Source organism: Bombina bombina, chromosome 7, assembly GCF_027579735.1.
Source record: "Bombina bombina isolate aBomBom1 chromosome 7, aBomBom1.pri, whole genome shotgun sequence".
NCBI classification, from domain to species: domain Eukaryota; kingdom Metazoa; phylum Chordata; class Amphibia; order Anura; family Bombinatoridae; genus Bombina; species Bombina bombina.
Window position 1 is genome coordinate 492700249 of NC_069505.1, and position 18545 is coordinate 492718793.

The following is an 18545-nucleotide window of genomic DNA, read 5'->3' on the forward strand; positions in this document are numbered from 1 at the left end:
GATTTAGCCCAGAAAAAGTCTACAGTCTTAATAAGCCCTTGTGAAGCCCTTATTTACTATCTTAATAAACATGGCTTACCGGATCCCATAGGGAAAATGACAGCTTCCAGCATTACATCGTCTTGTTAGAATGTGTCATACCTCAAGCAGTAAGAGACTGCACACTGTTCCCCCAACTGAAGTTAATTGCTCTCAACAGTCCTGTGTGGAACAGCCATGGATTTTAGTTACGGTGCTAAAATCATTTTCCTCATACAAACAGAAATCTTCATCTCTTTTCTGTTTCTGAGTAAATAGTACATACCAGCACTATTTTAAAATAACAAACTCTTGATTGAATAATAAAAACTACAGTTAAACACTAAAAAACTCTAAGCCATCTCCGTGGAGATGTTGCCTGTACAACGGCAAAGAGAATGACTGGGGTAGGCGGAGCCTAGGAGGGATCATGTGACCAGCTTTGCTGGGCTCTTTGCCATTTCCTGTTGGGGAAGAGAATATCCCCACAAGTAAGGATGACGCCGTGGACCGGACACACCTATGTTGGAGAAATGAGTGTATACTGTCCCTTTAAGCAGCTCCTTAACTCATCCGCCACCTCAGAGGTGGCAGATAGCAATCATCACGATCGGATACGATCGGGATGATTGACACCTGCTAGCGGCCGATTGGCCGCGAATGTGCAGGGGGCGGCATTGCACAAGCATTTCACACAATGCTTGTGGAATAATAAATGCCAACAGGGTATGCTGTCGGCATTTATCTATGTGGGGCGGACATTGATAAATCGGTCCCTATGTGAAAGTAAATGTGTTGTATATAATTTATTTCAAATGATATTAGTACTTTTAATAAGTACATATTATCCCCAATCTCAATTTTATTCAAAACGCTCATGTAAACATACTTTTTCTAAGATAACATAACATGAATAAATGTATTTTCCTTTTTTAATTTCTTAAATCACAAATTCAATTCAATATATATATAGATTAAATAGATAGAGTGAGGTTAGCAACAGCACTGTTTTTTCAAATACAAAACAGCTACGTTTCAGGGATGTTAAGCCCTTAATCATCACGCTATTTCTTTTTTACCCTTAAGTTACCTCAATAAAAGGGGTTTTGCACTGGAAAAAAGTGCTGCTGCTGGACTCACTTTATCTATGTATTTATGGAGCTGCAAGACTCCAAGTGGCAATGTGCACTACCTGCTGGGTGACGATGATTGAAAGAGGTGCTGTAACAACTGTTACTAATATATATAGGCCTAGTTTCACACTGATGAAAACTTTACCATAGGCATTAAATTGTTTATGCTGTTTATTGCATAATTTCAAATAAGTTTTAAGCTAAATATTATTTTAGCAGTGTATATTTTTAATGTGTAATAGATAGATAACACACAGAGAGAAGCGCACTCACAGGAACTAACAACTAGCTCAATAACATTGTTAGCTTGTTCTATGTCGATTTACCACCTAGGTGCAACTTCTTGTTAGCCCAGTAATGCTTTTCACAGAGAAGAACTTTCCTGTAGTATATCAGTCTGATCCCGCCTAATAACGTCAGTACAGCGCCGAAATACCAGGCAATCCTCTCTGAACAAGGAACACTACAACCCTAGACGATCGTTTAAGCCTTTATTGGGCCTTGTCAGTGAGGCGCAGCCATATTTATCTAAGTACACTGAGTAAGGAGTCCACGTCTAGTTGCCTCTCTTCCCTTTGGGGAGACTTAATACTCTCCGAGAGAAGCGTGCTCACAGGAACGAACAACCAGCTCAATAACATTGTTAGCCTGCTCTATGGCGATTTATCACCTTGGTGCAGTTTCTTTTTAGACCAGTAATGATTTTCACAGAGTACAACTATAAAAAGATAAGCTGACTCTCTATGTTGTACTTTCTTGTGCTCAGTGGGTTTTTTTTGTGTCCTCAGGTGGTGTCTCAAAGTTTGTCTGATGCAGTAATTGGAGGGTCACCAAAGGTAAATACTGATCAGTCATTGGACCACTTTATTCCTATATGACATTGTTGCCTTTTAAACTATAGTGTCAGTCATTAGATAATTTATTTTGTATATGGCACCAAACTTTTAAAATGTTAAACTTTTCTCTATTGCTTCAAACATTTACATTTTTCACCTTAACAGTGCCGTGATGCAGTCCGCGTAGGCTTCCAATCAGTAGATTCCATCCTTCAGACTGGGAACACCTCTCAGCTTGAGGAAGATTTTTCATCTTGTGCTCCCCTGCATGGTCCAAATGATTACACAGAGTTTGTCAGCAATTTGGCGGATATCTTTATGGGGGCAGTACAGTATAATGGAGAGGGTCAAAACATTGATGTGCGGCGAATCTGCCAGATTATGACCTCTGCAAAATCTGGTTATGATGGTCTCAAATCTATTAATCGGGTGAGCTGGTACAGAAAAACTTATTTTTGAAAAAAAAAATAGGAATATAATGAATTGTAATCTTCTAATAAAAATAATTTTTGATAAAAGGCATCATGCTGATGTTAAATTTTGCAGTATGGGAAGAAAAACAGGTTGTTGGCTGCTTCTAAATTATTGATTATTCTACAAGGGCACACACAACATGTCTGGGCTTGATTATAACACATTCATTTTTTCTGTTTCTTACAGAGATTTTTGGAAAATACAGTTCTGAAGTGTGTGGACAACTCTTACGAGAAATCTGTGGCAGATCTCAACAGCACCTCACAAAGTATGATAGGTGTTGGAGAACGACAGTGGTACTATCAAACTTGCACTGAGTTTGGATACTGTAAGTGATGAAGGAAAAAGTGAAAACTTCTTAGAAAAGATCTGGAAGAAAAATAAATTAAAATTGTATGACTGAGAGAAGTGAAAATCATCTTGAACTCTGTGCACCAGATATATGCACATCAGAATAGAGAGACTTTGTGTGTGCGATATTTATCTGTTATATAAGACAACCTTTTGGTTTATGTTGTTTTGGGGGATGCTCTAGGCAATTGTGACAGTTATTTATTTTTTTTTGGTTATTTATTTTTGTTTTATTAAACACTCTTCTTAATTTCAGATCAGACATGTGAAAACAATATTTGTCCATTTTCCCAACGTATCACCCTACATTCCCAACTGGATCTCTGTCCCCTGGTCTTCCAGATTCCAAAAGAGTATGTGCATCAGTCAGTCCAGTACACTAATGAGTTCTATGGGGCTGATCGACCCAAGTCCAGCAGGATCATCTTTGTCAATGGTATTTGTAACAGGCAAAAGAAAAATCCTACTAAAATATTACCAACTTTTTGTTAAGACCAAATAATCGTAAAGAGAGTGACCATTTTAAGGTATCACTGCTAATGGTTTTCCTATTATTCCCTTGCAGGTGACATTGACCCATGGCATGCGCTCAGTGTGTTGAAAAACCAGTCTCGCTCAGAAATTGCTATCTTTATAAATGGGACCGCCCACTGCGCCAACATGAGTCCTTCCCATGAAAGTGATCTACCATCCCTAAAGAAAGCTAGAGAGGTAGGGAAGGTTTCCTTATTTGTATTAGAAACTAATTAAATTCAAAGGTTTCTTATACAGATCCATGCAAACTTTACTGGTTTCTTGTTAATGTGTTATGATTTTGCTCTTCATGTTAAGCATGTTTTACATTCTTCCAATCTGAAGTAAAATTAAAAAAACTATATATTCTTTTGTTCTTTATTGCAGGAAATTGCAGTTCAGATAGCTGAATGGTTAAAATCTGCTCGTAAGAAACCTCAAGACATGGAATATTAAAATACTCGATAGTTGACACCATTGGTGCTCGAAAGCCTCATATCTACTTTTATATACATACATACTTGATTGATAGTGATCTTGCTCTGTTAATGCACATTCAAATGAAGAAAAAAATGTTTTATTTGAATAATTTTATAGGTAAATATGCCTTTTTTTAATGCAAATAATTTGAAATTATATTCAAACAGGTGAGATGTTTCTACTTTATAAAAAAAAACAAAAAAAAAAAAACCTTGTTGTGTGTGTATACCCTTAATATTTCTTTACTAACCCGGTGAATTAAGTACCGGTAATTTGCAAAAGATCACATAAGGTAATTTGTTACATTTTTTTTATTTTAAAAATAGTTTTCAAATAGTTTTCTCAATATATTTTACACGTAGAATCTCCTCCTATACAAATCAATGTAAAACTATTGAGTGATAATTACCCCTCCCCTGAATTGTTTTTTTATTCAGTTATTATATATTAGGTGTAGTGATTCTCTTGCTTCCAGGGCATTCACAATATCCTTGTTTTCATTATGATGTTATCAAATTGTTTCTTACAATATCTGTCAGTGCCTTAAATTTTACCTTTGCTTGAGACCAAAGAATATTAACAAATGTGTTGTATATGTGTGTATTTTTTATGTATTTTTTAATGTTTCTATAGATTGCTTTTTATTAAAACTTTACAGACAGTGTTTCAAAACAAATGTAAAACATTATTACATTTTAATGTAATTTTGCATAATAATAGAAAATCTGATTTAAAAGAAATAACTTCTCAATATTTATCTACAAGTCATTCAACATATTTGGTGGAAGGAATTTGGGCATTAAAGGGCATGTACTTAAAAAAAGGTTTTCTCTTTATGAAGAGCAACACTTAAATTAATATAGCAGTATTGGTTGTGTACTTGCTAATACACATTAGATGATAGGTGCAATTAATGTTTGTACATTAATAAGAAGTACACAACTTTATACTATACTCTGTTTGCCACAGAAAATATTGCCAACCAGATGGAATTATGTAGTAGCCAGGGGGCAGTGTTATAGTTTGCAATAGTATAACATTTTCTGTTATGTACAAATCCAAAGCACAGACTAAGTGCATAATTTAACATAACTTGATGTATTGATAATATGTACAACAAACATTAAAAAAGGGATACTAAACCCATTTTTTTTCTTTAATGAGTCCGATAGAGCTTGCAACTTTCTAATTTACTCCTATTATCAATTTTGTGTCGTTCTGTTGCGATCTTTATTTAAAAAGCAGGAATGTAAAGCGTAGGAGCCAGACAATTTTAGGTTCAACACCCTGCATAATGCTTGCTTATTGGTGGCCACCAATAAGCAAGCGTAACCCAGGTTCTGAACCAAAAATGGGCTAGCTCCTAAGCTTTACATTCCTGTTCTTTTTTTTTAATAAAGATAGCAAGAGAACAACAAACAATTGATAATAGAAGTACATTAGAAAGTTGCTTAAAATTGCAAGCTCTAACTCATTAAAGAAAAAAAAATTGGGTTTAGTATCCCTTTAATATTGGCCTAAATTTTAGACAATTGGTCAGTAAAATGAGCAGGATGAAGCACCCTCTAATAGACCCTGGGGAGAACACTGTTGTTGTTGTTGTATTTGTTCATATTTTAAATCGAAATAGCTTTATATATATTATGCAGACAAAATAAGGCACTGTGCTTAAAGGGCCATAATAGTTGAAAAATGTCATGCTCTAATCCGTTAGAGTATGTCATTTTACCACTATCGACCCTGCTCTACTGTATGTTTAACCCCCACAAAGACTGGGTCTCGGGCAGAACTCACCACTCCGCTAATTAGCAGAGCTAGTTGCACATTTGAGTTGTGAGACTAGCGCTGCTGATTGGAGGAGAAGTGGGTTCCTCTTGGGACCATCAGTAGAGCAGGTCTATAATCGTAAAATGACATGCTCTTAACGTATTAGCGCATGTCATTTTTTGACTATTATAACCTTTTTAGTAATAACTGCTCTCTTCATATGGACAACAAAAACAGTTTGACTACAATGTATCTTTAAAGGGATATGAAACCCAAAATGTTTCTTTTGTCATTCAGACAGCGCATACAATTTTTATAAAAGTTTCCAATTTACTTCTATTATCAAATTTGCTTGCTTGCTATGATATTCTGTGTTGGCAGGAAATTGTACAAATGGGTTACATTCTTGCAAAACTGCTGCTATTTAGTTCTCCAGATGGGACGGCTCCTATGCATATATGTCCCTGGTTTTCAACAAAAGATACCAAGAGAACAGAAAAAAATTGATAATAGAAATAAATTAGAAACTTGTTTATATTGCATGCTCTGTCTGAATCATGAAAGAAAAATTTGCGGTTTCATATTCCTTTAAGGTTCAGAAATTAGTGGTCCCATCTTCAATACCAATAAGTTAAAGGAATATTAAACTGCTCCGCATAACTGTAATAGCATGGTCACTATTCACAATGTTATTGCATTTTCTTCTCTTCTTGCAGCTCTCTTCAAAGCCTTTCTTCTACTTAAACCCCTTAAAGTTGTCAGACGGTAAAGCTCCGCCTCTTTATATTGGGTGCCGCCATCTTGGAGCACATGTATTCTCACACCCTGTAACAAAAGCAGTGTGCATTTAAAGGGACACTAAACCCAATTTATTTATTTCATGATTCAGAGAGCAGACATCTTAAGCAACTTTCTAATTTACTCCTGTTATCAATTTTTCTTCGTTCTCTTGCTATCTTTATTTGAATAAAGCAGGAATGAAAAGTTAAATGCCGGCCCATTTCTGGTTCAGCACCTGGGTAGCGCTTGCTGATAGGTTTGCTACATTTAGCCACCAATCAGCAAGTGCTACCCAGGTGCTAAACAAAAAATGGGCCGGATCTTAGGCTTACATTCCTGCTTTTTCAAATAAAGATAGGATGAAAACAAAGAAAATTTGATAATAGGAGTAAATTAGAAAGTTGCTTAAAATTGCTGCTCTATCTAAATCGTGAAAGAAAATATTTAGGTTTAGTGTCCCTTTAAAGATCAGGGATAATACCAATATTTTTTTTATTATTTTTTTTTTTATTTTTTTGCCAGCTGAATGTGATTCTGGTTGATAATAGAAAGAGTGTTTGATACAGCTGTCAAATAACTGATTTTACTGATCTGTGAGTGAGCAGCATTTCTGTCACAGGTTGTGAGAATACCTAAACTTCAAGATGGCGGCACCCAGTATAAAGAGGCGGAGCTTTACCGTCTGGCACGTTTAAAGTATTAAAATAGGAGAATGGTTTTGATAAGAGCCACAAACAATGTTTGCTATGATAAACAAGTTCCTTACATTTAATTTAAAGGGACATTAAACTAAAAAAAAAATATTTTATGATTCAGATAGAAAATATAATTTTAAACAACATTCCAATTTACTTCTATTATCTAATTTGCTTCATTCTCTTGATTACTTTTCTGAAAAGCATATCTAGATAGGTTCAGTAGCAGCGGATAGGTGGCTGGTACATAGATGCCTTGTGTGATTGGCTCACCAAGGTGCATTGCTATTTATTCAACAAAGGATATCTAAAGAATGAAGTAAATTAGATAATACAAGTAAATTGGAATGTTGTTTAAAATTGTATTCTCTATCTGGATCATGAAAGAAAAATTCTGGGTTTAATCTAGATAGGCTCAGTAGCAGCGGATTGGTGGCTGGTACATAGATGCCTCGCGTGATTGGCTCACCAAGGTGCATTGCTATTTATTCAACAAAGGATATCTAAAGAATGAAGTAAATTAGATAATACAAGTAAATTGGAATGTTGTTTAAAATTGTATTCTCTATCTGGATCATGAAAGAAAAATTCTGGGTTTAATGTCCCTTTAAGGAATGTTGGTCCATTCCTCCTCACACTGTCCAGTTACAGTACAGCAATGTTGCCATTAGAAACAAAGCAGGTTGAATTTTTTGCATAATTTCAACTAAAATCTGTCTTTCAGAAGAACCTAGGTTCCAAAATGGCGGCACCGATAATTAGAGGGAGATGAATGAAATGTATTTAAACTTGTCCCCAGCCTTCTTGAGGAAGTGAGAGAAAAAGCAAAGTGGCTCATCATATTCTATTTATATATATATATATATATATTTCAGCAGTTTCATAGCCCTTCAATTCTGATCATCATGATTCTGTTTTAAAAGCCATGACATTGTTTAAAATTGTTTTTCATGATCAGAACCATTTAGGGTTCTGTGCGGTTTTACAGGATCGTTGGGTTGGATATGACCTTTATACTTTTGAGTATTTATTACATATATTTTTAAAATGTCTGTATTTTTATTGTTTTGTATGACTATAAGAATATTTCATGTGATTTCTGCAAATAAAATTATTTTCCTTAATAAAAAAAGTGTTTTTCCCCCCTTTTCTTTATTTGATATTTCATTGGAAGGTGCAGATAGGTTGAGACACTAGAGGGAGTAAAAGTCTTACAATGACACTGGGGCTTTATTAGGACTCACTGGGTGACTGGTACGACAGCTGCATTAGAATTGGCTGGCACAACTTTTATTTCTTTTATGACTGTATAGGCTCTCAATTGCTGAGTGACACAAACTGTGCCAGTTAGCTCTATTACAGCTGTACAACTTGTATAGTGTTATGAGGGCCTCATGTCTGACAGGTACACATTGTGTGACTCAAAAAGTGATTATAGACTGACACAACTTCTATAGCTGAGTTATAATTGACGGACATAACATTTACTGCTGTAGATTCCTAGGATTCTTCTCTACGGAAGACCAATCACTCTCATTAGCATATATGTTCCAAATGCTAAGCAAACCCCCTTCTTTAAAACTATGTTTAATAAGATGTTAGATATTGCAAAAGGCCCTGTATTCCTAGCAGGGGATTTTAATCTTCCCCTACAACCAGCCAAAGATAGCTCAAACCCCAAGATCCAGATACCAAAAAAAGTCACTAACACTTTATGGAGAGGCCTGAAAGACCTCAACCTATATGACACCTGGCACTTCATTCACCAAGACCACCACAACTTTACCTTTTTCTCACACCCTAACAAAATACATAGCAGAATTGACTACATTTTTACTAATCAACAAGGCCTATCCCTCACAAAAAAAACAGAATTTATGTTTACCTGATAAATTACTTTCTCCAACGGTGTGTCCGGTCCACGGCGTCATCCTTACTTGTGGGATATTCTCTTCCCCAACAGGAAATGGCAAAGAGCAAAGCAAAGCTGGTCACATGATCCCTCCTAGGCTCCGCCTTCCCCAGTCATTCGACCGACGTAAAGGAGGAATATTTGCATAGGAGAAATCATATGATACCGTGGTGACTGTAGTTAGAGAAAATAAATCATCAGACCTGATTAAAAAAACAGGGCGGGCCGTGGACCGGACACACCGTTGGAGAAAGTAATTTATCAGGTAAACATAAATTCTGTTTTCTCCAACATAGGTGTGTCCGGTCCACGGCGTCATCCTTACTTGTGGGAACCAATACCAAAGCTTTAGGACACGGATGATGGGAGGGAGCCAATCAGGTCACCTAGATGGAAGGCACCACGGCTTGCAAAACCTTTCTCCCAAAAATAGCCTCAGAAGAAGCAAAAGTATCAAATTTGTAAAATTTAGTAAAAGTGTGCAGTGAAGACCAAGTCGCTGCCTTACATATCTGATCAACAGAAGCCTCGTTCTTGAAGGCCCATGTGGAAGCCACGGCCCTAGTGGAATGAGCTGTGATTCTTTCAGGAGGCTGCCGTCCGGCAGTCTCATAAGCCAATCTGATGATGCTTTTAAGCCAAAAAGAGAGAGAGGTAGAAGTTGCTTTTTGACCTCTCCTTTTACCAGAATAAACAACAAACAAGGAAGATGTTTGTCTGAAATCCTTTGTAGCCTCTAAATAGAATTTTAGAGCACGAACTACATCCAAATTGTGCAACAAACGTTCCTTCTTTGAAACTGGATTCGGACACAAAGAAGGCACGACTATCTCCTGGTTAATATTTTTGTTAGAAACAACTTTCGGAAGAAAACCAGGTTTAGTACGCAAAACCACCTTATCTGCATGGAACACCAGATAAGGAGGAGAACACTGCAGAGCAGATAACTCTGAAACTCTTCTAGCAGAAGAAATTGCAACCAAAAACAAAACTTTCCAAGATAATAACTTGATATCAACGGAATGTAGGGGTTCAAACGGAACCCCCTGAAGAACTGAAAGAACTAAATTAAGACTCCAAGGAGGAGTCAAAGGTTTGTAAACAGGCTTGATTCTAACCAGAGCCTGAACAAAAGCTTGAACATCTGGCACAGCCGCCAGCTTTTTGTGAAGTAAAACAGATAAAGCAGAAATCTGTCCCTTCAAAGAACTTGCAGATAATCCTTTCTCCAAACCTTCTTGAAGAAAGGATAGAATCTTAGGAATTTTTATCTTGTTCCATGGGAATCCTTTAGATTCACACCAACAGATATATTTTTTCCATATTTTATGGTAGATTTTTCTAGTTACAGGCTTTCTAGCCTGAACAAGAGTATCAATGACAGAATCTGAGAACCCTCGCTTTGATAAAATCAAGCGTTCAATCTCCAAGCAGTCAGTTGGAGTGAGGCCAGATTCGGATGTTCGAACGGACCTTGAACAAGAAGGTCCTGCCTCAAAGGTAGCTTCCATGGTGGAGCCGATGACATATTCACCAGATCTGCATACCAAGTCCTGCGTGGCCACGCAGGAGCTATCAAGATCACCGATACCCTCTCCTGTTTGATCCTGGCTACCAGCCTGGGAATGAGAGGAAACGGTGGGAACACATAAGCTAGGTTGAAGCTCCAAGGTGCTACTAGTGCATCCACTAGAGTCGCCTTGGGATCCCTGGATCTGGACCCGTAGCAAGGAACCTTGAAGTTCTGACGAGACGCCATCAGATCCATGTCTGGAATGCCCCACAATTGAATTATTTGGGCAAAGATTTCCGGATGGAGTTCCCACTCCCCCGGATGAAATGTCTGACGACTCAGAAAATCCGCTTCCCAATTTTCCACTCCTGGGATGTGGATTGCAGACAAGTGGCAGGAGTGAGTCTCCGCCCATTGAATTATTTTGGTCACTTCTTCCATCGCCAGGGAACTCCTTGTTCCCCCCTGATGGTTGATATACGCAACAGTCGTCATGTTGTCTGATTGAAACCGTATGAATTTGGCCTTTGCTAGCTGAGGCCAAGCCTTGAGAGCATTGAATATCGCTCTCAGTTCCAGAATATTTATCGGGAGAAGAGATTCTTCCCGAGACCAAAGACCCTGAGCTTTCAGGGGTTCCCAGACCGCGCCCCAGCCCACCAGACTGGCGTCGGTCGTGACAATGACCCACTCTGGTCTGCGGAAGCTCATCCCTTGTGACAGGTTGTCCAGGGTCAGCCACCAACGGAGTGAATCTCTGGTCCTCTGATCTACTTGTATCGTCGGAGACAAGTCTGTATAATCCCCATTCCACTGACTGAGCATGCACAGTTGTAATGGTCTTAGATGAATTCGCGCAAAAGGAACTATGTCCATTGCCGCGACCATCAAACCTATTACTTCCATGCACTGCGCTATGGAAGGAAGAGGAACAGAATGAAGAACTTGACAAGAGCTTAGAAGTTTTGATTTTCTGGCCTCTGTCAGAAAAATCCTCATTTCTAAGGAGTCTATTATTGTTCCCAAGAAGGGAACTCTCGTTGACGGAGATAGAGAACTTTTTTCTACGTTCACTTTCCACCCGTGAGATCTGAGAAAGGCCAGGACAATGTCCGTATGAGCCTTTGCTTGTGGTAGAGACGACGCTTGAATCAGTATGTCGTCCAAGTAAGGTACTACTGCAATGCCCCTTGGTCTTAGCACCGCTAGAAGGGACCCTAGTACCTTTGTGAAAATTCTTGGAGCAGTGGCTAATCCAAATGGAAGTGCCACAAACTGGTAATGCTTGTCCAGAAAGGCGAACCTTAGGAACCGATGATGTTCCTTGTGGATAGGAATATGTAGATACGCATCCTTTAAATCCACCGTGGTCATGAATTGACCTTCCTGGATGGTAGGAAGAATTGTCCGAATGGTTTCCATTTTGAACGATGGAACCTTGAGAAATTTGTTTAGGATCTTGAGATCTAAGATTGGTCTGAATGGTCCCTCTTTTTTGGGAACTATGAACAGATTGGAGTAGAAACCCATCCCTTGTTCTCCTAATGGAACAGGATGAATCACTCCCATTTTTAACAGGTCTTCTACACAATGTAAGAATGCCTGTCTTTTTATGTGGTCTGAAGACAATTGAGACCTGTGGAACCTCCCCCTTGGGGGTAGCTCCTTGAATTCCAGAAGATAACCTTGGGAGACTATTTCTAGCGCCCAAGGATCCAGAACATCTCTTGCCCAAGCCTGAGCGAAGAGAGAAAGTCTGCCCCCCACCAGATCCGGTCCCGGATCGGGGGCCAACATCTCATGCTGTCTTGGTAGCAGTGGCAGGTTTCTTGGCCTGCTTACCTTTGTTCCAGCCTTGCATTGGCCTCCAGGCTGGCTTGGTTTGAGAAGTATTACCCTCTTGCTTAGAGGATGTAGAACTTGGGGCTGGTCCGTTTCTGCGAAAGGGACGAAAATTTGGTTTATTTTTAGCCTTAAAAGACCTATCCTGAGGAAGGGGGTGGCCCTTACCCCCAGTGATATCTGAAATAATCTCTTTCAAGTCAGGGCCAAACAGCGTTTTCCCCTTGAAAGGTATGTTAAGCAATTTGTTCTTGGAAGACGCATCCGCTGACCAAGATTTTAGCCAAAGCGCTCTGCGCGCCACAATAGCAAACCCCAAATTTTTCGCCGCTAATCTAGCCAATTGCAAAGTGGCGTCTAAAGTAAAAGAGTTAGCCAATTTAAGAGCATGAATTCTGTCCATAATCTCCTCATAAGAAGAATCTTTATTGAGCGACTTTTCTAGTTCATCGAACCAGAAACACGCTGCTGTAGTGACAGGAACAATGCATGAAATTGGTTGTAGAAGGTAACCTTGCTGAACAAACATCTTTTTAAGCAAACCCTCTAATTTTTTATCCATAGGATCTTTGAAAGCACAACTATCTTCTATAGGGATAGTAGTGCGTTTGTTTAGAGTAGAAACCGCCCCCTCGACCTTGGGGACTGTCTGCCATAAGTCCTTTCTGGGGTCGACCATAGGAAACAATTTCTTAAATATAGGGGGAGGGACAAAAGGTATGCCGGGCCTTTCCCATTCTTTGTTTACAATGTCCGCCACCCGCTTGGGTATAGGAAAAGCTTCGGGGGGCCCCGGGACCTCTAGGAACTTGTCCATCTTACATAATTTCTCTGGAATGACCAAATTGTCACAATCATCCAGAGTAGATAACACCTCCTTAAGCAGAGCGCGGAGATGTTCCAATTTAAATTTGAATGTAATCACATCAGGTTCAGCTTGTTGAGAAATTTTCCCTGAATCTGAAATTTCTCCCTCAGACAAAACCTCCCTGGCCCCCTCAGACTGGTGTAGGGGCATGTCAGAACCATTATCATCAGCGTCCTCATGCTCTTCTGTATTTTCTAAAACAGAGCAGTCGCGCTTTCGCTGATAAGTGGGCATTTTGGCTAAAATGTTTTTGATAGAATTATCCATTACAGCCGTTAATTGTTGCATAGTAAGGAGTATTGGCGCACTAGATGTACTAGGGGCCTCCTGTATGGGCAAGACTGGCGTAGACGAAGGAGGGGATGATGCAGTACCATGCTTACTCCCCTCACTTGAGGAATCATCTTGGGCATCATTTTCTCTAAATTTTTTGTCACATACATCACATCTATTTAAATGAGAAGGAACCTTGGCTTCCTCACATACAGAACATAGTCTATCTGATAGTTCAGACATGTTAAACAGGCATAAACTTGATAACAAAGTACAAAAAACGTTTTAAAATAAAACCGTTACTGTCACTTTAAATTTTAAACTGAACACACTTTATTACTGAATATGTGAAAAAGTATGAAGGAATTGTTCAAAATTCACCAAAATTTCACCATAGTGTCTTAAAGCCTTAAAAGTATTGCACACCAAATTTGAAAGCTTTAACTCTTAAAATAACGGAACCGGAGCCGTTTTTATATTTAACCCCTATACAGTCCCTGGTATCTGCTTTGCTGAGACCCAACCAAGCCCAGAGGGGAATACGATACCAAATGACGCCTTCAGTAAGCTTTTTCTATGTATCTGAGCTCCTCACACATGCATCTGCATGCCTTGCTTCCCAAAAACAACTGCGCATTAGTGGCGCGAAAATGAGGCTCTGCCTATGATTAGAGAAGGCCCCCAGTGAAAAAGGTGTCCAATACAGTGCCTGCCGGTTATTTAACATAATTCCCAAGAATAAAATAACTCCTCAAAGCTATAAACTATTAAAAATGCTTATAAATCAATCGTTTTAGCCCAGAAAAATGTCTACCAGTCTTTAAAGCCCTTGTGAAGCCCTTTATTCTTATTTAATAAAAATGGCTTACCGGATCCCATAGGGAAAATGACAGCTTCCAGCATTACCAAGTCTTGTTAGAAATGTGTCATACCTCAAGCAGCAAAAGTCTGCTCACTGTTTCCCCCAACTGAAGTTAATTCCTCTCAACAGTCCTGTGTGGAAACAGCCATCGATTTTAGTAACGTTTGCTAAAATCATTTTCCTCTTACAAACAGAAATCTTCATCTCTTTTCTGTTTCAGAGTAAATAGTACATACCAGCACTATTTTAAAATAACAAACTCTTGATTGAAGAATAAAAACTACATTTAAACACCAAAAAACTCTAAGCCATCTCCGTGGAGATGTTGCCTGTACAACGGCAAAGAGAATGACTGGGGAAGGCGGAGCCTAGGAGGGATCATGTGACCAGCTTTGCTGGGCTCTTTGCCATTTCCTGTTGGGGAAGAGAATATCCCACAAGTAAGGATGACGCCGTGGACCGGACACACCTATGTTGGAGAAATAATGCAATATTTCTCCCACAGCATGGTCAGACTATTCCGCGGTAACACTCAAATTCACATGGTATAATACCCCCTCTACGCCATACCTATGGAAACTAGATGACACCCTCTTAGATAATCCGACAACGCTGACCAATATCACTAAAACTATAGAGGAATATTTCAGCCTTAATTCTGGTTCAATTGAAAACTAATTTACAATATGGGAAGCACATAAAAGCGTCCTAAGAGGAGAATTCATTAAATAAAAAAAACAACAAAAAAAACATTGTACTACATATAAAGAACTAACTGAAACCTTCACTCACCTAGACTATGCTCATAAAATAACACCCACTGATCCTAAAATAACCACAGACCTACAAAAAGCCAGAGATGATTTAGATAATTTCTTACAAATTGAATACCAATCATTACGCTGTAAAACCAATAGCATGTTTTACTTCGAATCCAACAAATCTGGAAAATTGTTAGCTAGAGCATTAAAAAGAAAACGCTTACAATCATACATCTACAAACTCAAACAACCACATAACGTAACACTAAAGACCACACATTACTACACATTATTATATAACCTACAAGATGAAATCCCTGCTCCAGATCATCATTCCAACATGATATCCTATATTAAAGGGACATAATACTCATATGCTAAATCACTTGAAATTGATGCAGTATAACTGTAAAAAGCTGACAGGAAAATATCACCTGAGCATCTGTATGTAAAAAAGGAAGATATTTTACCTCACAATTTCCTCAGCTCAGCAGAGTAAGTTCTGTGTAAAAAGTTTTTATCAGCTGCAGGTAAAAAAAAATAAAAAATGAAGAAATGAACAGCAGCCAATCAGCATCAACAGTGCTGAGGTCATGAACTCTTTTACTGTGATCTAATGAGATTTGACTTAACTCTCATGAGATTTCATTGTAAACTTCCTTACACTGAATAGGGAAATAACATGAGAGTGCACGAGGCTCATCCCTTCGGCTGTCCCGGGACAGACATACTGATATGCTGCTTAGAAGTCCTTTACAATGGAATGTGGCTACTGAGGAACTTTTGAGGTAAAAACATAATTTATGCTTACCTGATAAATTTATTTCTCTTGTAGTGTATCCAGTCCACGGATCATCCATTACTTATGGGATATTCTCCTCCCCAACAGGACGTTGCAAGAGGATCACCCACAGCAGAGCTGTTATATAGCTCCTCCCCTCACTGTCATATCCAGTCATTCGACCGAAACAAACCGAGAAAGGAGAAACCATAGGGTGCAGTGGTGACTGAAATTTGATTAAAATTTAGACCTGCCTTAAAAGGACAGGGCGGGCCGTGGACTGGATACACTACAAGAGAAATAAATTTATCAGGTAAGCATAAATTATGTTTTCTCTTGTTAAGTGTATCCAGTCCACGGATCATCCATTACTTATGGGATACCAATACCAAAGCTAAAGTACACGGATGATGGGAGGGACAAGGCAGGAACTCAAACGGAAGGAACCACTGCCTGAAGAACCTTTCTCCCAAAAACAGCCTCCGAAGAAGCAAAAGTATCAAATTTGAAAAATTTTGAAAAGGTATGAAGCGAAGACCAAGTCGCAGCCTTGCAAATCTGTTCAACAGAAGCCTCATTTTTAAAGGCCCAGGTGGAAGCCACAGCTCAAGTAGAGTGAGCTGTAATTCTTTCGGGGGGCTGCTGTCCAGCAGTCTCATACGCTAAACGGATTATACTCCGAAGCCAAAAAGACAGAGAGGTTGCCGAGGCCTTTTGACCTCTCCTCTGTCCAGAGTAAACAACAAACAGGTTAGATGTTTGACGAAAATCTTTAGTAGCCTGCAAGTAAAACTTCAATGCACGGACTACGTCTAGATTATGCAAAAGACGTTCCTTCTTTGATGAAGGATTAGGGCATAATGACGGAACAACAATCTCTTGATTGATATTCTTGTTAGAAACCACCTTAGGTAAAAACCCAGGTTTTGTACGCAGAACTACTTTATCTGAATGAAAGATCAGATAAGGAGAATCACAATGTAAGGCAGATAACTCCGAGACTCTTCGAGCCGAGGAAATAGCCATCAGAAAAAGAACTTTCCATGATAGAAGTTTGATATCAATAGAATGAAGGGGTTCAAACGGAACTCCTTGAAGAACTTTAAGAACTAAGTTTAAGCTCCATGGGGGAGCAACAGGTTTAAACACAGGCTTAATTCTAACTAAAGCCTGACAAAATGCCTGAACGTCTGGAACGTCTGCCAGACGCTTGTGTAAAAGAATAGACGGAGCAGAAATCTGTCCCTTTAAAGAACTAGCTGATAATCCTTTATCCAAATCCTCTTGGAGGAAGGACAATATTCTAGGAATCCTAACCCTACTCCATGAGTAATTCTTGGATTCACACCAATGAAGATATTTACGCCATATCTTGTGGTAAATTTTCCTGGTGACAGGCTTTCGCGCCTGTATTAAGGTATCAATTACTGACTCGGAGAAGCCACGCTTTGATAGGATCAAGCGTTCAATCTCCATGCAGTCAGTCTCAGAGAAAGTAGATTTGGATGATTGAAAGGACCTTGTATTAGAAGGTCTTGTCTCAGAGGCAGAGTCCATGGTGGAAAGGATGACATGTCCACTAGGTCTGCATACCAGGTCCTGCGTGGCCATGCAGGCGCTATCAATATCACCAAAGCTCTCTCCTGTCTGATTTTGGCAATCAGACGAGGGAGCAGAGGAAACGGTGGAAACACATAAGCCAGTTTGAAGAACCAAGGCGCTGCTAGAGCATCTATCAGTGCCGCTTCTGGGTCCCTGGACCTGGATCCGTAACAAGGAAGCTTGGCGTTCTGGCGAGACGCCATGAGATCCAGTTCTGGTTTGCCCCAACGGAGAACCAATTGAGCAAACACCTCCGGATGGAGTTCCCACTCCCCCGGATGAAAAGTCTGACGACTTAGAAAATCCGCCTCCCAGTTCTATACCCCTGGGATATGGATCGCTGACAGGTGGCAAGAGTGAGTCTCTGCCCAGTGAATTATCTTGGAGACTTCTGACATCGCTAGGGAACTCCTGGTCCCCCCCTTGATGGTTGATGTAAGCCACAGTCGTGATGTTGTCCGACTGAAATCTGATGAACCTCAGTTTTGCTAACTGAGGCCAAGCCAGAAGAGCATTGAATATTGCTCTTAACTCCAGAATATTTATCGGAAGGAGTTTCTCCTCCTGAGTCCATGAGCCCTTAGCCTTCAGGGAGTTCCAGACTGCACCCCAACCTAGAAGGCTGGCGTCTGTTGTTACAATGGTCCAATCTGGCTTGCGAAAAGGTCATACCTTTGGACAGATGGATCCGCGATAACCACCAGAGAAGAGAAGCTCTGGTTTCCTGGTCCAGATTTAGTAGAGGGGACAAATCTTTGTAATCCCCATTCCACTGGCTGAGCATGCATAATTGCAGCGGTCTGAGAAACAATGCCAGAGAAACATTGTTTATCCTAATTATTTAAAATCTTGAAATGTCTAGCCTTGATCTTACTCTGTACACAAATTTCTGTCATACCTGACATTTCCTTGTATACAAACATAGTTTACTGTTTTATCTTTTGATGTATGTAATTTTGAAACCTAATAAAAAAAACTTTTTGAAAAAACAAAAAAACATTTACTGCTGCATTTGGGCTAACTACCATATCTCATAGAGTTGTTGTTTTTATCAGAACTGGATGTCTGACAGAAGGAAACCGTT

The 18545-nt window shown here is 39.2% G+C and overlaps 1 protein-coding gene across 1 annotated transcript in view; it reads left to right on the forward strand.

Annotated features, from left to right (window-relative positions):
• The window catches only part of PRSS16 (serine protease 16), a 76945-nt gene extending 68766 nt beyond the window's left edge, over positions 1 to 8179 (forward strand). The window contains exons 7-12 of the mRNA XM_053721636.1: positions 1940 to 1987; positions 2153 to 2416; positions 2648 to 2789; positions 3069 to 3248; positions 3378 to 3523; positions 3713 to 8179. Coding sequence (XP_053577611.1) covers positions 1940 to 1987; positions 2153 to 2416; positions 2648 to 2789; positions 3069 to 3248; positions 3378 to 3523; positions 3713 to 3781 — 849 coding nt within the window. The 3' untranslated portion in view covers positions 3782 to 8179. The remainder of the gene's footprint in view (positions 1 to 1939; positions 1988 to 2152; positions 2417 to 2647; positions 2790 to 3068; positions 3249 to 3377; positions 3524 to 3712) is intronic.
• Positions 8180 to 18545: the final 10366 nt, after the last annotated feature.